This window comes from Anabrus simplex, chromosome 6 (assembly GCF_040414725.1).
Source record: "Anabrus simplex isolate iqAnaSimp1 chromosome 6, ASM4041472v1, whole genome shotgun sequence".
NCBI classification, from domain to species: domain Eukaryota; kingdom Metazoa; phylum Arthropoda; class Insecta; order Orthoptera; family Tettigoniidae; genus Anabrus; species Anabrus simplex.
In genome coordinates, this window is record NC_090270.1 from 3,478,571 (window position 1) to 3,502,071 (window position 23,501).

Consider the following 23,501-nt stretch of genomic DNA (forward strand, 5'->3'; position numbering starts at 1 on the left):
ACAATCTCTAACTTACATACTAATAATATTTACATTCTACCCTTTCATATTTAATGAGATCTTTAACTCATCTACTATCCTCGCAAGTAATCTTTTCTTTCTCTCCAGGTATCTTCTTGAAATACAGTATCTGTTTTCTTTTCTCATATGTTACGTTGGAATGTCAATTCCTTTTCCTTCTGTCTTTCTCTTCTTTCCGCCCATATTGTGGTTCCAGAATCTTCTGTACCATCATATCTTTCTCTTCTAGCTTCAAGCTGTCTTTCTCTTCCTGTCAGCTACATAATTTGGGAATCTATAATTCTTATCCTCTTTCTTCCAAGTTCCACTTTAAAACATCGATAACTCTTGTTACCTCTGTCTTTCTCTTCTTTTAACCTTCAAGTCGGTCATCCAATAATTTTATGTCCAACGTTCGGGAGCCAAAAATTTCTATACCCTTTACCGCGTCAAATAAACCGATATATAAATTCGCCAGGTACCATGATCCCAGGGTTCGAATGTAACGGTGGTGTAGTTTTACGTGAGTTCAGACGGGCTACGGTACGATGAATACGGAGTTCCATTGAGTCTGATGGACATCTCCATCCTATGTACTGTACCAGTAAAAGAGCCCGACTTTATGATTTAACTTTAAAGTTAGCATGAAGTAGTCCTCAGGGCAATACTGGGTGGTTACTAGCTAGGGCTTGGTTTACAGGAGGCAGGGTCCTATCTACAAGAAAAATTTTAATTAGATTGAATAATAGTTTTTTATTCAGGAAATGCATTTCAAAGTGCACATCACCGTACTGTTGATAGTCGCTGTCTTCAACATCGCCTTTTAATGATCCGTGCTCCCAGTTCACCAGGCTGAACGGGGCTGGAACACGTTCTGGAAGTTGCCAATACTTCGTTGAGATAAGGCCGGAACACCCAAGTCGGTTTGATATGGGTTTGAGTCCCGAACTTTCGACGTTCTGGACGATCTCCGACGATGTTGCGGGGTAATCACTCGTCACATAACTTACGAGTGTCCAGAGTTACACAGTCCCCCGACACTTCGGTTTAACAGCACTGTTTCATTTAATATGGTTGAGATATGCCGTCGAATTCACTCTTAATCTTGTAGATAGAATTTAAAAGTTCACTAAAGATGTAGATGCGATTAGCATCGATATTGGAAGAAAATACAGCACAGTTCATGAATAGAAATAATGAAACTGAAAATTGTTCACGCACTTGGCACAGTTCGTGATGATTTTCCACTAAATAAATTAGCACTTGACATTGAAAGAAATGTATGACTGCTCTAGAGTTTATCAAAGACACTGCTATCAGTCATGCAATAATACTAAACACTTGGACGAAGAAATAAGGTTGAAATGAAAAGCACAGTTCGTCGTTAGGCGCACTTGACATTGAATAAAATAGGTGACTGTTAGAGAGCTTATCAAAGATACTGCTGTCAGTCACACACAAATAATTTCCACACTGTTCAGAAGAATAATACACAGTTCTATTTGAATTGGATAAAAAAAGTTTGAATTCACAGTTAACCACTTGTGTCGCAGCACACGATTATACTTTATCATGGTAATCATTTGCAGTAACATTCATGGAAAAGTTCGAACACTTTCATAAATACTCGTGTCTATTAAAGAAATTATGCTGACTGAAATGTAAAGAAAAAAATCACAGTTCCTAGAATATTGCAGTAGTGTCACATTTAAATTAATATTGGTTCGGAGATTAAGTTTCACACAGGCAACGTGGTAATGAACTCAGTTCTACAAGAACGAAAGTAAGTTATATCGAGAAGTTTCTACAAGCGCACAGAACACAAGTTTAACTGAACTGTTGTCACTTCAGTCCAATACATGACTTGTCAAAATCAGAGTTCCCACACACACAATTTTTATAAGTTCAAATAAAGACTTTGAATAATTTGTTCATCACTCGCAAAAATTACAAGTTCAACTTGACTGATAGACTCAATGTCCATTATAAAGACTTTGTTATACATTAGAGTTCACACGCGCACAATTGATAAGTTCAACACGACTGTCAGAGTTTAAGTCCCACATGAGGACTTTAAATGTTCGAAGATAGCCTCTGTCAGCACTTCGAACACTGCAGCGTGGAGAGTCAGGCTGAACACTCAGCTATGACTGTCTGATCTGGGTAAAGTGAACTCTCCTTATATTCGGTTTGGGGGCTCCTACGTCATTCTATAACGTGATCCCTTGAGACTGGTTATCTTACGAATCCCTCGACGGATTTCTTTGAGATTCACAATTTGAGACTTTTATGTTATTCTCTTCAAAATGACGTATCGCTCAGGTCGCTGCGATAATTATTAGAGAAGTTTTGAAATTTTTTCAATCGAATGTTCACGAAGGTGTGACGTTCATATCCAGAACATACCAGATCAGGCAGGCTACACGTGGCGCGTCAGGTGGGTAGTCTATCCTGCCCCTGCATCTACGTCACACACACAGCTGTCCTCGGCTCGCCTGCTCGTTCCTCCGAACGTAAACAAACCAAGTTCGCTCTGAATATTTTGCGTGATAATTGAATACAATTAATTATCAAAAAATACGCATGTGCAGGTCGTAACCGGTACAGTACCAAATAACTGACAGAGTGACCAAGAAAACGCATAACTTACATCTGATGACACTTATCCTAATATCTCTATCTACGAAATAATTCTCCATGTTACCATATGGTTTATTAAATGCTTGAATCAAGATTGTGGGAGGAGAAAATTTAAAACAAATCTTTTTCTTGTCAACACATTGAAAATAACCTGATAATACTCTATTTACACATTGACATGCCAATATAATCTAAATCTGATCATCATTCCTAGAGATGAGCTAACTTCGTGAAAACATTAACTTTGCTGACTGGAATCTTCACATCACAAAGACACTAAATCATAATAATCTATCCTCAGGGAATCTTATCTTCAAATATTTCAATTCTCAAGAACATATGTTGCAAATTGTAATTGCTATACAAATTCATCAACGTATTTTCTTAATATCTGTATTTACATCTTAACTTTTGCTTAAATGATCAAATTTTATATATATTTTAACTTGACATACCTTCTAAATTGCTTCGTTGGAATGCTAATTATCGGGATAACCTCTGAATGATTCACTAAGTTTTTTGTATCTCGCTATGCAAAACTTACATTTAATAGCCTAACCTTACTCTACCTGGTATGGTCTAAATATATATCATCTCAATATAGGGGTTAATATCCTTTTATATGCCTATGGCAATCTAGATTTATTCATATGCTCATATATGATTGTAACGAACCATTATACACTTCATAATTATACCTTGTATTTATTAAGTGAGTATATAAATGAGATGTTTGTTCTAGATATTTCCTAGTATACTAAGTTCTACTCAATTGTATGGATACTATCTGGTGGTCTTAGCTTCACATATACGGCGCTACCTTAGGTTGGATATGTTGTCATTATTTTAACGTCCATTCCTTTGATGAGATTCATTCCTATTCTTTTATTATTATCTATATGCAATCCAGTCTTGAGTTACTTATAACCTGTATTGTTCCATCTCTTCTCTGTTCATAATATCTAGCCTCGTCAATAACCCTTTTCATTTCCTTCATTATATTGCGTAGTTTACCTATTTCAAACTCTCATTTCTTCTTATTACATCAATGACTTGTTATGTAGCGTTTTCCTCCGATGTACAACACTCAAATATTGATACATTAACTATGCAGGACCTGTAATATCTCATCATGACGTTATTTATACCTCTCATCTGACATAACATTATTTCTTAATCTTCTAATAACAGACCACATATCGCCTACATAATATCTTTGCGTAACCATGTGAACACTAGGATTCTCTATCAGTTCATAACACTCACATCCTAACAGAAAGATTGTTCTGTGCCGTGGCATAACATTACTCATCTCCAACTTCCCTTGTGAGGAATGCAATTTTATGGTTGTAAAAGCTACTCCCTTCTCAGGGCCGGGTTAAGGTGTTTGGGGGCCCTGGGCTATTTAAAAATGTGGGGCCTCTTCTTCGTAACATCACGTAAGACTAGCATACTAAAGTCGTTATAGAACTGCTTGCACTTAAATTGATGAATAGGGAAGTGTTGAAATAAACTACAATTTTTCTCTATTTTTCATGTTAATATTTCATAATGCCAAAACATATTTTACATTTGTCTCATCATCACTATCAAATCGACATACAAAACAGAACTTACGTTTTTTGGTACCACTAGGATATTTTCCATCAATTTTACAAGAACATTACAGTTGTAACTTACGAATGGTTCAATAATCAGAGGTGAACTGGAAGTTCTCTTCCTGATGCAAAAATATAGTATAGTATTTTTTAGTATTTATTGCTGAACATAACACGCTTCCGCCCAATATATGTTCTTATTCAGATCAGGTTATAAAATAAAATAAAATAAATTAACATGTTTATCTACAGTATATGGGTCTTGAACTAACACTGACAATTGGCAAATTAAAATAGCATGATAGAATAGGAGCAAGATGTCGCAACCATGTGAACCTACCCTGTCAGCATGTCTAATGGAATTATTACTACATGCTGACGTTGCCCTAGCTTCTAAATTACTGAGTGCTAATCTCTTACTGACCTGCTACTTCACTATTTACATTCCATGCCATTACGTCATATACTACCTCGTATTTTTCCGAAACATTGTTTTCTCACTGCGCATAAAAACTTATTCAGGCCACTGTCATTCCTCCACTGATTTGCTATCCATACAGTACTTTTTTATTCATCTCTTTGTCTGCACAGTTTTTGCTGCTTAACATTTAAGAATTTTGCCCTTAATTTCTCTGTTCCTATACAATCACAAAGAAAATCAGCCTCACATAGTATACACCGCTCCTGTTCCACCCTTTATTTCTCTAATGATGCTAATTTCTAATAACAATTCCTCGAAGAAGTTATCATTTGCATATGGGGATTCCTTGGGGTGACAGCCTCTCCCCATGTTACATATCACACCTTCAATGCCACTCTCAATATACTCTATACGTTCATTTCAACTCTTCTTTAACTAGCACGACTATTCCTCCGCCCCATATTACTTAATCTCTTCCTTGACTTCTGCCTCACCGTAAATCCTCCCCGACCGAGCTCGATAGCTGCAGTCGCTTAAGTGTGGCCAGTATCCAGTATTCGGGAGATAGGTTCGAATCCCACTGTCGGCAGCCCTGAAAATGGTGTTTTCCCATTTTCACACCAGGCAAATGCTGGGGCTGTGCCTTAATCAAGGCCACGGCCGCTTCCTTCCCAACCGAGCTCGATAGCTGCAGTCGCTTAAGTGCGGCCAGTATCCAGTATTCGGGAGATAGTAGGTTCGAACCCCACTGTCGGCAGCCCTGAAAATGGTTTTCCGTGGTTTCCCATTTTCACACCAGGCAAATGCTGGGGCTGTACCTTAATTAAGGCCACGGCCGCTTCCTTCCCACTCCTAGTCCATCCCTGTCCAATCGTCGCCATAAGACCTATCTGTGTCGGTGCGACGTAAAGCAACTAGCTTCCTTCCCACTCCTAACCTCTTCCTGTCCCATCGTCGCCATAAGACATATCTGTGTCGGTGCGACGTAAAGCAACTAGCAAAAAAAAAAAAATCCTCCCCGAGTTATTTCCCTGCCTATTTCTAGCCATGTTTCCAAAAGCGCTATAATATCAAGGCTTTCTGTTAAATTTTTCACTTTTATATTGCCTATTTTACTCAATATACCTTCAATTTTAACGAAGCCTATCTTCCAGCCTAGTTACGGCTTTTTTCCCTACCCACCGAATCACTCTCTTTATTCTTACTCCTCATCACCCTCTCGTTCTCAGCTTCTACCTCCCTTCCGTCATTCTTCGACACTTTATTGTCGCCCTTCCTCTCTTTATCTTCTAAACCTTTATTCCTTTTCCCCCACAGGTCTTTCAAGCTCCTGCTCTTCCCCTTAGTCATAAAGTCTCTCTCTTTCTTGTCACCCTCCAGGTCGGCAATCAATGGATCCTCTTTTCCTTTCGGAACACTATCCGATAACACTTTCTGAACCTGCACATTTAACCTTCCACTCACACTGCCTTGCACTGAACTGTTTTCTTGTCTCGTCGCTTCAGCCATCGTTACCACGTTTCCTCCCTCCTCTTGGTGGGCGTCCTCCTGTCTGTCTTTTGGCCGCTTCGATCGCTCCTCTTCCCGTTTCATCTCTTCTTCCATACCTTTTAGCTTTGCTACGGACGCTCCTCTTCCCGTTTCATCTCTTCTTCCATACCTTTTAGCTTTGCTACGGACCAAGCACGCCACCAGATACTGTTCGTTACCACCAGCCTTTGGTCCTTAATAAATACTTTAAGGCCTTGATGTCTAGTTCGGCCTAAATACTTTCGTAAGATTTTCCTATTCTCAACTCCTTCTCTTCCCAAGTCTCTGTTTATCCAGATCTTTTCACCTTGTAAATTCCTAGCGTTTTTATCACTATATCCGCCATTAAGGTTGACATCAGCTTCACTTTCACTGATCTCCTGCCTTTCACTTTTCCTACTCTTTCTACATCGTCCATATCTACTTCACTGAAGTTAGTTTTCAGCTTATTTTGGACGGGGTCCACCACTTTGTATATTAGCTCCACTTTATCTTCATTTCGCTCTTCCTGTAATCCATAGATATATATATATACATTTCTCCGTCTTTTCTTGATTAACAAGTCCGATCTCGTTCTTTAGGGTCGCCACTTCCTTCTCCAGATTTTTCACCTGCTCCTTTAGCGCTCCCGTTCTCCCTCATTCTTCTCTAACTCCTCACTGCTCCTTGAACCCTTGGCTTGTTCCTTTCTCAACTCCTTTACCAGTGCATCTCCTATCAGCCCTCTCCCAGCTCATGTCCACTCCCCCTATAATTAATAGCATAGTTATCACCATCGCTGCCAATGTTCTTCCTTGTCCGCCTCATTTCCCTTCTTCTGCCTGCTCTGCCAGCACGATACTGCACTCGCCTTACCAACACGTCTCAAGTAGTACTGTAAGATATAGTATAGCATGCGCATTGTCCCCTTCCCCTCTGCCCGTACTCGCAAGCTGCCAGGTTTAAATTTTCGTCAACAACGATTACAGTGCAGAAGTAGCGAGGATTCGTGTCTGCGGACGGTATTTGATTCTAGCAGTGATTAAATACTAACGCGGACAGCTGATAAGAAGGAAGGAAGAGTGCGTGTTCGATATTTTGCGAGCGTAAATATTCATATACATGCACGGAGGTGGAGCAGGAGGCCTTTATATACAATTTTAGGTTCGGCCAAGGGCCGGGGCCCCTTGGCACGCGGGGCCTGGGGCTGCAGCACCTTTAGCACCCCGCCCCCTTAATCCGTCCCTGTCCCTTCTTAACTGTCAATTCACATTGAGGTTGTATGCGACGTTTTGATATCGTACGTTAAATTTCACAGGCTGTGATAACATTACAAATATATATATATATATATACTGTTACACATTTAAAATATTATTTTCTACTAATTCAGTTAAGAAATGAAATGAAATGAAATGGCGTATGGCTTTTAGTGCCGGGAGTATTCGAGGATATGTTCGGCTCGCCAACTGCAGGTCTTGAGTGAGGGCACCGCGCTAGTGCAAAGGGAGGGTTGTGGAGGCTTGCGGACTGATAACCTCAGGGCCTCCAATTTAACGTGGAAGACGAACAACAAGGGATTGGCTATCAAGATATACACAGTACGTCTGTTTTAAATTATTTATTCGTATTCAGTTATTGATAACACTGATTTCCTTAGACGTTAGTTGAGTCTGTTTGTTATGATGCGAGATGAATTCCTGCACTAGTTCACTTTTATCGCATGCCTATGTTTTCTTGAGTACTGTCTAGTTTGTCACGTGGTCTCCTGTTAGGATCCGTGGAACTATATAAATATGTCTTACTAAATGTTGCTGGATGCTGTTTGTTTCAGTTCGAGCAGTACGTGCGTGCCACTTTCCACATCTGTCCTTCGACTCACTCCCTACGGTTCGTGACGGACGGCCAGCTGCCCCTCAGGCAGTGTCTTCATCCGGAGGCCTGCTCCAAGAACATCGAGCTGCCTTCCTATTACTCCGCCTTCCACGACCTCCGGAAGGAGTTCCGTGCCTTCTATGCGAGTCCTGAGGAGATGACCTCCATCAGCGACATGGTCAACTGTATCCTTTAACTCAGTGGTTTAGAGGCCCGCTAGAGCCCGGAAGTTAGGCAAACGCTTCTTTTTATCTATCTATCTGCAACATAGAGACTAGGACCAGTGACTGTATTATTTTGCCTGTTGTAGCTTCTATAGCGTATTTGACAGTTTAGTGCCTCTTTAAAGTTGTTGTGGATATTTTCTGCTCTTATTTATGCATTCATTTTAATCATTGGAAAGGAAAAACTATATAATTCCAGTGTTCTGTAGTAATAATAAAGAAAAAATCATTTAGCTTAATAGAAAAAAAATAAAGTGGGAGTGGTATAAAGTGGCAGGGAGGGATTCAGTTAGGTGGAAATGTAGTAAGCAGTTTGGCCTATGCTGAAGACTGCAGTCTAATATCTTGGAACTTGAAAATAAGTGCAATGAGTGTGGTATGAAAATTAGTCTTTCGAAGACGAAATTGATGTCAGTAGATAAGAAATTTAACAGAATTGAATGTCAGATTGGTGATACAAAGCTAGAACAGGTCGATGATTTCAAGTATTTAGGTGTGTGTTCTCCCAGGATGGTAATATAGTGAGATTGAATCAAGGTGTCGTAAAGCTAATACAGTGAGCTCGCAGTTGCGATCAACAGTATTCTGTAAGAAGGAAGTCAGCTCCCGGACGAAACTATCTTTACATCGGTCAGTTTTCAGACCAACTTTGCTTTACGGGAGCGAAAGCTGGGTGGACTCGGGATATATTATTCATAAGTTCGAAGTAACAGACATGAAAGTAGCAAGAATGATTGCTGGTACAAACAGGTGGGAACAATGGCAGGAGGGTACTCGAAATGAGGAGAAAAAGGCTAATTTAGGAATGAACTTGATGTATGAAGCTGTACGCATAAACCGGCTTCGGTGGTGGGGTCATGTGAGACGAATGGAGGAGGATAGGTTATCTAGGAGAATAATGGACTCTGTTATAGAGGGTAAGAGAAGAGGGTAAGGGCGATGGTGAGACTCAGTTCCTAACGATTTAAAGATTTAAAGACTAAATGAGGCCACAGAACTAGTTGCAAATAGAGGATTGTGGCGACGTTTAGTAAATTCACAGAGGCTTGCAGACTGAACGGTGAATGGCATAACGGTCTGTAATGATGATGTATTGCCCCCGTTTTGCCGGGCAGCTCAGCCGGTAAGCAAAAGTCCCAGAGGCGGAACGTTCGCTTACAGGCAACGCTAAATTATTGAGGACAGGGACAACCTAAAGACTAAATGACTAAATGAAAATGAAAATGAAAAATGACTAAATGAAAACACTAAAAAAATATGGGTTTTAACATTTATTAAAAAGAAATTATTAGCACTTTCCAAATTCCATTAATATTTTCAAAATCTTGAATGAAAAAAATCTATCTCTTCCCTGCTGGAATTCACCCACAGTTCTTCATTAAATTGCATTCTGCAAAGATACGAAACTGAGTCTTAATAAATCGTATTAGGAAATTAATTAAATTATTATCTGAGAAAATCCTATCTCAAAATATCAGAAATCTGATTTTTCAAATTATTATTTAAATTAACAATACTCTGCGATTTATTTTGCAATGAGTCAAATTTTTACCTCACACGAAAAATCAAATAAATCATTTCTATTAATTAAATATTACTCTAATTAATTACTTATGCTTCAAATTATTTAATTAAATTATTTTGAAATCCAATATTCAACTCATTAGATTTTTACTCTTGTGTCAATTGACCTAGTGTAGTGCACAACTCACAATAAAGACTTAAAATTCTCGCATTGTAAAGTTAAACAGTTTACATTTTGTGAGCTTAGTTCATTGACGCGATCCTTGCTTAAGTATTTTCCCTAGAAGCAAAGATCCTAATCTATCTTATTCCGTCATAAAATTGCTTAAAGATTTATAATTGAGCTAAATATGCTCGCCACAAAACAACAAAAAAAAATCGAAAACTTTACGCGCTCAGCGTACACGTATCATAACGAAATATCACCATGAAATCACATTTACAAACAAAATCAGTCATTCATCCATCTCACATTCAAGCTTTGGTCCACGGTAATATTATCTAATAGATTTATCGAACCCTATCTCTTGATTTTTAATTTTAAATTTTATTTGAAATATGAGAGTTTCTCCCGATGACAATATCAGACAAGGGCTACCATTACGATCGTCTGGCGTGTGATTGTAACAGGATTATCACTTTTTCAATGAAATAGATTCCACAACGATGTTCCAGGATAATTTTACAGTAGAAATCATCACTAAAAATTCCATAGGATTGCCTACAGTCATAGATAAATAAGCATTCGCGCATACGGTCTAGGAGTCACGACTACGTTATTTTTAATTTCCTATTATTTCAAATTATCGATCAATATGTGCTGCATAAGAAGAAATTATGTTCAAAGACACACTTTCTTCCTTAACTGACTCATGTAATGGACACACAAATAAAATCCTATCTTAAGATCCATTTACAAGTCTCAAAAATACCAATAACAGTAAATGCAAAATTTGTGGACATTCAAGCCACGACCAATATTCCAGGCCAACATCTACTTCAATATAGCACACATTAATCATTTATAAGCACAGTAATAATTACACTCATGACCTTTAAACATTCTATTAGACCGTAATAATGTCAATTATTATTATTATTATTATTATTATTATTATTATTATTATTATTATTATTATTATTATTATTATTATTATACGCGCGCGGTTGCGTCATCGTAGGCTATGGTTTAATGAAATCATAGATGACTCTATCCCATCTCGAATCTATGATAAACCACAAAAACATCAAGGAAAAATCCTAAATTCACAGAACACGTCGATATTCTGTCCCAAATAATTCAAAAATTATTCCATCATTATTTTATAAATTAATAAATATTATCGCGTGGGTCAAATATTTTTAACACTTTCCTCGACTTATCATGGGACAGTGAGAACATGTCACGAAGCACTCACACTAATAGAACAAATTAATAGGTCCCAAATACACTCTCACACACATCAAATCTACCAACACCAGTGAAAGAAGAGTGAAATTCCTAACTACAAAGACTATTAGAAATGATCTCAAATATTCAAGCAAGGACTACGTCTACATAATTATTACAACAGAAAATAGAGAAAAGTATAATTTAAAATCTTAGCTGTAGTAGACTTGGCTTCTGGACTCGGTTGATGATCAGTGAATATTTAACCAAACTCCGTCTCCGATATTATTCTCCCACGGGCTGAATTATGCCTCACATTTTAGTTACACATAGCTGCAACAGGCGAGGACTTAGGACAATTACAAACTCCGTCGTAATGCTGAAGTTCCATTCTTCCGAAATAGTTCAGGACTGCTAGTGATCTTCTGTCTTCTGGTGAAAGCTGAAACTAAAAAGTTTGTTTTAGTAATAGTTCTCAACACACACTCGATTCTCCAAGCTGGCACAGTTTTTACGTACTTTAAATTTTCCCTCAGATTTATAAAATTAAGGAAATCTGAACTGCTGCGTTCCCAATATTTCCGTATCTCAAAATTTCCTCAGAAGCAGAAAAAATATCATCTTTCATCAAATGAATGCTTGTAATGTTCAACGTCGTATATGCCGTCTCCAATAACACATATGCTCTTACAACACGATGACTTGTACTTGTGCGAAGCAATTACTCCCGTAGACAACTGAAGACACAAAAACGCAAAGGAAGCAACAAAGCGAAAGAGGAAGATTCCCCCAGATACATGGGTATTTATTTCTTCAAGACGTAGGTGTGTTTGTTAATTGAATTTTATTGGCTGAGATTTAGCGATCGGGCTAACCTTGCGATCCAATTGGTTAAATATTATGACGTCAAAATCTCAAAGTATTGATCGCTTTTGGTCTGGTAGAGTTCATGTCCACGCGCTACTCATCTGGTGTCTTCAACAAGGCACAAAAAAAAAAAAAAAAAAAAAAAAAAAAAACAGACTCGCTTACACGGCGGGGACAACCTGTTTCACTGCGGGCTAGCAGACAGTGCAGAGTTGAAATCTCCTTCCTGGATGATAATTTTATGCATTGTTCCACCCCAGTAATAAAATATTCTTTCCATACAAACCAATAACCAATTTTCAAGGGTGCAGTATGTAGAAAAAAATAACATTTACATAAATGATATGAGGGGTCTACGTAAGTGCTGGTGGTGATTATCCTTTCGAGAGGAAGAACCACTTAGTAAACATCTTCTGATAAGAATGGAAGAGGTCCGATAATGAAGGTATCGGCAAAAGAGAGGGAAGGCCTCCTAGGGTTAGCAAATCTAATACCCTCGGGGTTGAGAGAACATGAGATGGCCAAGGGAGGTCTGACAGGAAAGGTAAGACAGAGAAACCTAACACAAGTAGGCTGAGATTCAGCTAGGGGAACCGTAGTTGCCAACCCACACTCCCTGGCCCCCCTTTTAGTCGTCTGCTCCTACGACAGACGTTATTCTATCATCCCCACCCACAGGGGGATGTATGATGAAGTACTAAAATGTGATACTGATGTGTGTTACGTTTAGTGCCAGATTTCCTAAATGTTAAGTGCCTGAACTTCCGGGCTCTACGTGCAAATGGTATACTTTAAATATATTTGGTTTAACATGCAAATTCATTTCTGTGAGAGTAGGCTATATCTTGTAACGTGGCATGTTTATGATTACATTTTTGTCGTCCTCTCAAGTTGGTAGAACCGTGAGACGTAGGTTACTCGATTCCTGGCTCCCGGTGGTCCTTGGATTGTTTGATCTTATGTATCAGGTTAAAGTACGTATTGTCACACGACTGGCACTGATCTTTTTTCATTTTAGTCGCGTAATGTATAGAACAAAAAAGTTTGTAAATAATATTCTAAATAAATGTCATGAGGATATTCTCATAAAACGGATACATCGAGGTCTCTTCCTCTCCTATATCCTAAAGTGAAATGCAAAGTTTCTCGACAATCCACCAAAGCATTCCCCGCGATGCAGTAATAACGCGATATAAGCTGGTAGTGTGAAAACCACGTACAGTGCGTTCGTTTCCGGTCCTGGTCGCACGATGCTCCCGTAATGATCCTCATTTCCTTCCTGAAAAGAAAACCTACAACCTGTTTTCCAGTCAGTGATCAGGGATGGAATGAATGAAGCCCCCATCTTGCGACGAGGATATGAATTGTGCCGGCTGCCGAAGCCTGTAGCACTCTTCTGGGGCAATGATTAATGACTGATGAAATGAAATGATATTGGAGAGTGTTGCTGAACAGGGAAAACCTGAGTACCCAGAGAAAAAACCTGTCCCCCTCCGTTTTGTCCAGCACAAATGTCACATGGAGTGACCGGCATTTGAAACACAGTATCCAGCGGTGAGAGGCCGACTGAGCCACGGAGGATGCTCGTTTCTGTTGTCATATTGTATTCCTCACAAAGAAACGTCACATATGGTACAAATGGGGCGGGGGCATGACCCTTTACAAACGATCCTGTTATGAAGAATGTCCGTTATATCGTCTGTGGAACCCGCAACTGTGGCAGAATCTTGTTCGAAATATCCTTCTCTCCCATTATCTGAAAAAATGATGCGAATATTTTCGTAGCCATATCGACTGAGGTTTCTGAAACACCTCTTTGCTGAGCAAGACGCGATAGCGATTGTTTTGGTGAATGTTCGGATGATATGCTAATTTCAGTAATGTTTTCGTCCGTTATAATCCTTCGTCTACGCTTACGAATTGTGGCATAAAGTCATTCCATTGTTCTTAATTTATTAACAAGACCTCTCATAGTCTGCCTACTTGGAACTGGAATGTCAGGAAATGTGTCCTGAAATTGTCTATAAACATCTGTCTACACGACTCAGCTAGCATTTTTTGTTTGCATTTCCGTGGCCTATATCGCTCTTGCGTTCAGCTCGTCCGGCCATTGGCTAACAGCCATTGAATCTTCGCGCGTGTATCAATTGTGTTTAATTAATTGCCCCATTTCAATTCATCTAATCGTTTTGCAAGTCCAATCTCCGAATCGTCGTCAGTATTTCCAACAGTTTATCTAACTCAAGACTGGATTTTTAAAAAGATGCATCGATTTAGCAGAAAACTAAGGCGGTCTTAAACAACCTATCACTGAAAGAAACCTACACTACTACCGGAGGTAGTTGGCATTCTGAGGAGTCCGAGCAAAGATAGTGAACCTTGTTCGCAGTTCAATGTTCAAAGTGCGTAACCTAATAAATCGAAGCGTCACGACATTTTCTGATAGCAGGTTCACAGACGAGTACTGCGGAACGTATGCAGCCAACGAGGGCTGAACAGCCGCCTACAGGACAAATCTGGTAAAAACGGACGAATTTTGGAAGATCTAGACTATACTGCTACGCGACTTCCGTGCTTAGTTGGGAAGAGAACCGCAGCTGGTGGAACGGTGTACCACAACCTAGCAAACAGAAGACTTGGATTTCTTGATGTGCTTATCTCGAGAAAGTCCCGAATGGAAATACAAAACGTAAAAGCAACCTGGATTCGGATTTTACTTCTCAGTGATCAAACTGAGACCACTGTCCAGGACAATCAGGACTTAAGAACAACCAAGAAGCAAGTCAGAGTCCATCTGAAGGAGGCCCTGATCAAGACGGTCACTGAATTCTCTCCCCTCACAGGAAGGAAGCATGTGTGGTGGACTGCACAATAGCCCAAAGATAAACAGTATGACTCCAGAAGAGCAAGGAAAACGGGGATAAATTATTGAGCACAGAAAGCTCACAGCCAAGATAATCCGAGAAATCAAACAAGCCTTCACACAGAACCAACTCGTCAGGATTGAAACGAAATAACTCCAGCGACTTTTAAAGAACTTTGAAGCAGAAACGTAGTGAATACATTCCACCGAACCTTCACATGAGGGACTCGCAGGGCAACGACAAGGACAAGTGCTTCCTCCTAGCCGAGTACGTTAAGAACCGCCCACTACCTCAGTCAGTTGAAGAAGTGCTTCAAATCATCCAGCTAATTAAGCACAAGAAGAGAACTGGAGAGGACTGTGGAAGTGAACATCTGCCATCTGACTGGATCTCGGCTTTGATCCATCAACAAGGTGCAAGGTCCTGTCAAGGGCAGAGTAGTGGTGGTGATTGTTTAAGAACCATCCTCTATTAACATTAATCAGAGAGTAATGGAAGAGGTCCGACACTTCGGCTAGAGAAGGACTCTCTAGGCCTCGCTGTCGGGTTCGCAAGAGAAAAAGGGTGTTCGGATAGTAAATATGAAAGTGACGAGCCAGATATAAGTAGTACCGGACTCAGCTAGAGGACGCTGCCAAGATGAAAATCCTTGAGTCCCCTTTTAGTCGCTTTTCACGGCAGGTAGGAAATACCATGCATGCATTCTACCGCCCCCAATGTCAGAGAATCAACTGTACAGTCAGTACGAGGGAGGATCTTCTGATCCTCAGCTTCAAAACAGTATTAGTCTACTCCAGGATTAGAATCTGCAAAATGGATGTCACCTTCGTTGATTTTAGGAACGCCTACAACTCCATGCACAGACAAACGCTTAGTAAAATTGTCGAGAAATTAGGAGAAGACTACAAAACCCGAAGAGTAATTCTACAAACCCTAACTGGTACGTAGAGACGAGGTCAGGCAAGGTGACGAGCTTTCTTCACTCCTCTTCAACGGCGCAGCTTGCCTGAGTCGCCAGCGAGAGATTGCCTGCGACACCGCACTGATTGCTGAAAATAGCCGCGATCCAGGTGACTTGTCTCAGAAGATAAGTGTCACTTAAGCGAGTCCATCCAGTGACTCAAAACGTGTCACTAAAGAGAAAAGACTTCAGTGAAAAACTGGAAGTCAAAATGCTTCGCCCGCTGCTGGAAGATGAGGAATACCGGAGCGACATTCTGACTCTACCAGGAAGAAGAGGGTAGCTTTTATGCTCATGCAGCAAGATTGTCTCCTAACAGACTGTTCACTTTCTATGAGACACATATTGAGGAAAGTTCGTTATTTCCACTCGAGAGAAGTAGCATTTACCTTTCTGTACAATAAATCTATTTTGCTCCATCTTTGATCCGAACGCATCAAAGCAGCTTCTCTAACATCCCACTTTGATGATCTGGAAACATACAATATTTTCGATTCAGTGATGTTTGATTTTCAAGAACTTTGCATTTGTTTGATCACAGGCGGATATGACAGTTTCATGAGGCATAAACGGTCGGAAATTACTTAAGTCATTACTACTTTTCGATAGGACTAATATTAGGGAAGTTTTTTTGAAAATTCGTATTTAGGTCATTCTCCTTCCAGTCTGCATACTTCCTTCTGTCATCTTACAAACAATTTGCTTGACGTCGCAGTCGACACGACAAGAAAGGGCTAGAAGTGGGAAGGAAGCGACCGTGGCCTTAATGAGGTGCAGCCTGGTGTGGAAATGGGAAGCCGTGGAAAACCATCTTCAGGGCAGTCGACATTCGGGTTCGAACCCACTATCTTCCGAATGCGTGTGGTTTAGTGATCTTGAATGGTCAGCCATTTTCATGTAATGTGTAACGAAAGTCTCAGTTGGACTGCATGATTTTTAAAAAGTTTTGTGCTCGTAACCGCGACAGAGTTCACAGAGAGAAATGACTTATACTTCGCCTGAGTCTCTGTTCTGTCGAACAATGGCGTGGGAAGATCTGCGGCATTCAAGGACTTTCACAGCTATAGTTCGCACCACGTCCTGAATTCAGCTTCCTTGTACTCGTTCTTCCATTCAAATTTTCTGCACATTTCACAAGACTTTCCCTAAGTTCATAATTTCGATATCTTGGACAATCTCAGCTTAAAATCAATAATGACATTGCAGAAGAAGTCATTGCCGACTCTTAGCATTCGTTACTTCCCCCCCCCCCTCCCCTCTTTCTAAACTCGTTAGTCAAGATTGCTGCTGAAAGTAGAGCAGTTAGCAACTGGCTGCACTCCAACATCCCGCGTAGAGAAGCTTCAGCACACGGTAGAGAAAGGCGATTTGTGGTTGGCTTTTAATTAATTTTGTGAGGCAAAGACCTGTTACGGATTTCGTAGCACGCCTCTGTGTGTCACTCAGAGTTAGGCGATGTTGATCGTGTGAAGTCCGCCTTGTGACCATAATCAGCTGTTGATGGTGATTCGTCCCTCGGACACAGGCACTAGACGAGGGGGAGATGTACTGCCGCTGCTGTCGACGTTGTTGTCACTATATTAACTTACATTAGTACTCCAACTTCTTTCTGAATGGTCAGCGTTGTTGAGAGGGCCCCGACTTCGATTCCCGATCGGATTGGGATTTTAATCACGTCTGGCTCGGGGACTGGGTGCTCGTGTTTTCCCCAACACTCTCCTCTTCATATTCAGACAACACAACACACTACACTACCAACCACCACCTTCATATAGGGTTGGCGTGCAACACAAATTGCTCCCGCCACGGTACAAGAATAAGATTACCGTATGTTACAGCAAAGGTAAAAATGGAAAGTCCAAGTTCCTGATGAGGTAATTAGGAGGCTTTTCAAAAGTCTTACATCTATTTTTTAAAATATATATCATGCTTTCGCGGTGTGAAAAAATCGAATTGCCTCATCGAGAACTTACTTTCCACTAAAAATTGCTAAGCGTACGTAGTTATCAGATTAATCCTCTGATGAGGATAAATTCACCACGTTGGCGGGTTCAGAGCGAGCTTCGACTTATGTGTAGGGGCTGGTTCCCACTGTCTGCTGTCGTGAGAGTAAGCCTTCTCCTGAACAAATCTCCCTAGCCTACTACTTGTGTAGTACTGGATTGCAATGTGTCTAGGTTGATGTTGTTTCAATTGAAATGGTTAATTTTACATTGAATTAATAGGCTTACTGCAAAAGTATCGGCTGTTCCTATAAATATTTCCCGGAAACGTGAATATGTCTATAGACACATATGTTCAATGTTTTATTGCAATAAATATACCTGAAGAGGTCTGGAAAAGTTTGGATATATATTCCAGTGAAATATCTTGAAAGTGATAATTATCAGTTACTTCAACCAAGAGTTCTGAACTCACGACATTGAAATAAAATGTAATGAAAGAGTCCTTTCAAACATTGCTTTTGAGAATATATTGAAAATAATGTGTAGTTGAGGTATATATATCACACTTTTAACCATTTATTACAAAATTAATATTTCAGATGGTTTACTCGCTAACTGCAAGACCTTGGTCCCGGCCGAGTTGGCCGTGCGGTTAGGCACGCGCAGCTGTGAGCTTGCATCCGGGAGATAGTGTCGGCAGCCCTGAAGATGGTTTTCCGTGGTTTCCCGATTTTCACACGAGGTGTACCTTAAGGCCATGGCCGCTTCCTTCCCACTCCTAGCCCTTTCCTACCCCATCGTCGCCATAAGAGCTATCTGTGTCGGTGCGACGTAAAGCAACTAGGGAAAAAAAAAGCAAAGCAAGACCTTGGTTCGAGTGGAAAGGTTGACAAAAATCAGGCACTGAACATGGCAGACACAACCTGTCGCATCCGTAACCATGCGTAATTCATTTTTTAATATGTGCTAGGAATCAGTTAGGTTATTCAACAAGTATAGCTGTTGTAATTTGTTAACAATTATGACGAAGTTTAGTGTTGCGACAGTCAGGCGTGACCTTGCCCACCCTCAATATTTACACGTGATAACTACAGCTGAGTTCTCTTTAAAGACGACTTTGTCACAGTCTCTCAAGTAAAACGGCTATCTGCTGGCATCTGATCTGAACAATAGTAATTGAAAAAATCACGTTTGCAAACGAGGGCAATATCTGAACCGGCGGCAAAGGTAGTCGATAAATTCTGGCGATGTCAGTTATCAATTTTTTTTTTTTTTTTTTTTTTTTTTTTTTTTTTTTTTTTTTTTTTTTTTTTTTTTTTTTTTGCTAGTTGCTTTACGTCGCACCGACACAGATAGGTCTTATGGCGACGAAACATTTTAGGGTATCGGCGAACCTAATGGATAGAGAAGAGCTGAGAAACGGCTAGCGTATGTGAAACAACATGCCTCCCCACCGTGGACAAAGAAAATAATTACTCTAAGGGTTACCGTAAGCATTGAAGAAAAAATACATTAAATTTTTTATGGACCATAACTTGCTCAACAGTTTATTATGAAGCGGAAAAATGCCGAATGCTACTGCATCGCTTCTGTGGCAAAAAGTCATGTTTAAAACAGGCTGCGATAAAAGTAGCATCAGTCAATCAATCAATCAATCATTCACTACTGATCTACATTTAGGGCAGTCGCCCAGGTGGCAGATTCCCTATCTGTAGTTTTCCTCGCCTTTTCTTAAATGATTGCAAAGAAATTGGAAATTTATTGAACATCCCCTTGGTAAGTGATTCCAGTCCTTAACTTCCCTTCCTATGAACCAACATTTCCCACAATTTGTCCTCTTGAATTCCACCTTTATCTTCATATTGTGGTCTTTCGTAGGCACTTTTAAAGACATCATTCAAACTTATTCGTCTACTAATGTTGTTCCACGCCATCTCGCCACTGACAGCTCGAAACATACCATTTAGTCGAGCGGCTCGCCTCTTTTCTCCCAATTCTCCCTAGCCTAAACTTTGCAACAGTTTCGTAACATACTTTTTTGTTGGAACTCATAAATCTTCATGTTGAAGCATATAAATACAAAGCTACACGAATAAATTACTTTGTCGATTCTTATGGCACAGCCAGGCCCCGATTTACAAATGGGCGGACTGGGCATTTGCCCACGGCGCCAGGTTTTGAGGGGCAGCGGATCGAGTAATTATGGCCTGCGTGAATTACGTCTTAAATTCATTACACTCAAATTACTTTTACACTCCACAAATTATTCCAATTATTTTATTACACTATATAAAACATTTTAAACTATTCTAACTTTAAAACCTGAATTTAATCTATATATTTAAATTTTATGAAGAAAACTTTTCTTATTTCTAAAATTATTTATTTACATACAAACTGTCAAACTGAACCAACGGCCTTTTAAATAAAAACAGCCTCATTCTTATTTTGCTCTTATCTTTATTTGGGTTGATAACTTTAATTATGAGAATTAACTGTATTTGCATAATGTGATGTTTTAAAACTCATAATCTTGAAAACTGTAATATTTAATTTGTAAACAATTATTTTTTAGAACGAGCAGAGGGCGGGCGGCTAAATATTGTTTGCCCAGGGCGCTAACTACTTGAAATCGGGGCCTGGGCACAGCCTATATAGGTGTATGATTTCACATCTGTACAACTTATTCGTCCGCTGCTCACGCTTGTTAGTGAAGGCAGTAAGATTATAATAATCGAGATCTGAACTTAGTCTTGTTAAAGTTCATTTGGGAGAAATACTGCTCACACCTATAAGTGCACCCAAACATTGCTATAATTACTATAATTTCTCCCGCGAATATTCGGACGACTACACGGGTTCAATTGTTGATAAAACTCGGGAAATTCCTGTTCTTTGTATTGCTCTTTGAGCTTCATGTCGCACTGAAGATTCATGAGTTCTAGGTATAATAATAATAATAATAATAATAATAATAATAATAATAATAATAATAATAAAGCGAAGGCTGACCATTCACCCAACAAGCAGGACATGTATTGCGAAATATATAATTTATCGCTTTTGACACCCCCACTCTAACCCACATGAGCGTGGATGATCACTGGCCTGCCCATCACGACCTCAAACTTGCTGATGGTACCTCTTTAATTCTCTAAAGTTCATAACAAGGGCTCGGATTTTGATGTCTATAGACGTAAATGACAAATTGATCTTCAAAATGTGCCTTTTTGATTTAGAACAAAACAAAATTTGTGCCCTAAAGATATGCCGGAAAACATTTATTTAATGAAACTTCTAAATAATTACATTGTACTCATTACCTTTAATTCGTAATGTATCGTAACGTAGATTGAGTTTATAAACATGGGTACAAAACCACTTATTAATATATATTGATTTATTTCATTGTTTTTGTTTCATTTCTTCTAACAAGCAAAATAACTCAGCATTTCTATGTTGTCGCTATGAGACAATCGTAAGGAAAAAATTTGTAGAACTTTGCCATTAGCTGATCAAGTTTGTTGTCAAAGATAATGTGCGTGTGTTTGGATTTCAAATGTTACCTCATTCAGCATTACAATAGACTACGATCATACGCAGGTTCCCGAATACAAAAGAAAATACACTGACTGAGCAAATGTCATGGGATAGTCGACCACTGATGCACAGGTGTGTTGTCTGCGCACCACACGCCCCCTGTGCCAGCGGCAGTTGTATAGGAGACCTTGTGAGCAGTGGCTGTGCATGTGACAGGTGTAACATGGAACGTCGTCGTGAGCTGACACCGTTCGAACGGGGTATGGTGGTCGGTGCCCGACGGATGGGAAGTGCGATTTCGGAAGTGGTGCGGGAATTCGGCTTCACACGATCAACCGTGTCGAGGCTGTATCGTGAATGGTTGAATGCGGATGTCATCGTCCACAACAGACGAACGACCGGCCGTCCAGTCACCCTCGATGACCGTGACCGGCGACATCTGAGACGGATTGTCAATAGTGACAGACGGGCAACCATGCAACAAATTCCAGCTCAGTTCAACATAGGCCGTGCTAGACACGTCTCCCAGTGGACAATCCGTAGGAACATGGGTTCTATGGGGTATGGGAGCCGGCGCCGCACACGGGTGCCACTGTTAACCCAACGTCATCAGGCACAACGACGCGCATTTGTCGCCAGTCACCAGGGATGGACACTGGAACAATTTCGTAACGTGATATGGTCGGACGAATCACGATTTCAACTGCACCATGCCGATGGGAGGCACCGTGTATGGCGCAGACCACACGAAGCGATGGCTCCCGCCTGCCTCGAAGGTGTGGTCCAGGGCGCTGGTGTCTCTATTATGGTCTGGGGTGCATTTTCCTGGTATGGAATGGGCCCCCTAGTTGTTCTGGAAGAGACTTTGAATGGTTCGCGGTATGTTGAGCTGCTCGGAGACCATCTCCACCCATTTTTGGCCTTCCAGCGCGCAGAAGGTTGTGCGGTGTTTCAAGATGATGACGAGCCGCCACATCGCTCCCACGCCGCCCGGGAATGGTTCCAGGAACATGCAGCGGAGGTCCAACGACTGACATGGCCACCCAGGAGCCCCGATATGAACCCTATCGAGCATATCTGGGATGTCCTGGAACGCAGGCTCCGTGCCATGGATCCTGCACTCACGAAAAGACGAGCATTGGCGGCCGCTCTGCAAACGATTTGGTGTCAGCTGCGTCCAGAGGACTACCAGGGACTTTTCGACTCACTGCAGTTGGCAGGGCCAGAGGAGGCCCCACACGCTATTAGGTGACTTTCCCATGACATTTGCTAAGTTAGTGTACGTCGAAAGGAGAGGAGAGGTCCAATGTTTGAGTACGGTATTCTAGGTTATTCAACGCTCCGATGATACGTGTTCATTACCCAAGGAAAATGACTGCCTGTTCGCACAGCATGGTTTAAAAAATAAGAAATAAAACTAATTTCTCAAAATAACACTAAATTGAAAACTTAAAGTAAAAATAAAACGGCGAAGAGTTACGAAAAATAATAAATTCACATTTGTCTTATCTGTGTTAGCGTGAAACACGGGAGACTGTGAGCGCCCCTTTTCGCATCACATCTTTAACGAAGTCCTCAGCCTCGCTTATTTATGGGACAGTGCTATTATCTGTCCTTGATTTGATAATGGGAGACAAGATTAGCCACTTGCTCTCATGCACGTAAGATTACCTGATCGGAGCAGCATCTTATAGCAACGTGGCGCAGATTGCTGTCGAGTACAGTTAAAAATAGGTGACTGTGACTTGTATAACATCATTGGAACAGTATGCATCTTTCTGTTTAAAATAATTACTAATGCTGTAGGGTACTTGTCTTCGTCGAGAAATCGGCTGTTAGCATGTCGTTTGCATGTGCATCAACTGACTACACAAGTTTTGATTTTCTTGTACGGCGAGCCTCTTAGAGGAGCGGAGCGCTCAAGGTAATGTATGGGTTGGAGGAACTGTCGCTAGTGTAGGAGAATAGAAAACCACGGAAAACAATTCTCAGGATAGCCGACGCCGGGGATGAGCCTGTCTCAGTCGAACCACGGACCAAAGTGAACTAAGAAAGCTGTGTGAAATCTCTCGCTTGCATTTGTAGTTCTCTCAGAAATAACTGTACTTGAAACTCAAATCTCCGGGCCCATTGCTAACGATG

The 23,501-nt window shown here is 40.5% G+C and overlaps 1 protein-coding gene across 2 annotated transcripts in view; it reads left to right on the top strand.

Moving 5' to 3' along the window:
• The window catches only part of fus (fusilli), a 465,574-nt gene that overhangs the window by 202,230 nt on the left and 239,843 nt on the right, over positions 1 to 23,501 (top strand). For both annotated transcript variants that reach the window (XM_067149673.2, XM_067149674.2), the window contains exon 3: positions 8,003 to 8,228. In XM_067149673.2, coding sequence (XP_067005774.1) covers positions 8,003 to 8,228 — 226 coding nt within the window. The remainder of the gene's footprint in view (positions 1 to 8,002; positions 8,229 to 23,501) is intronic.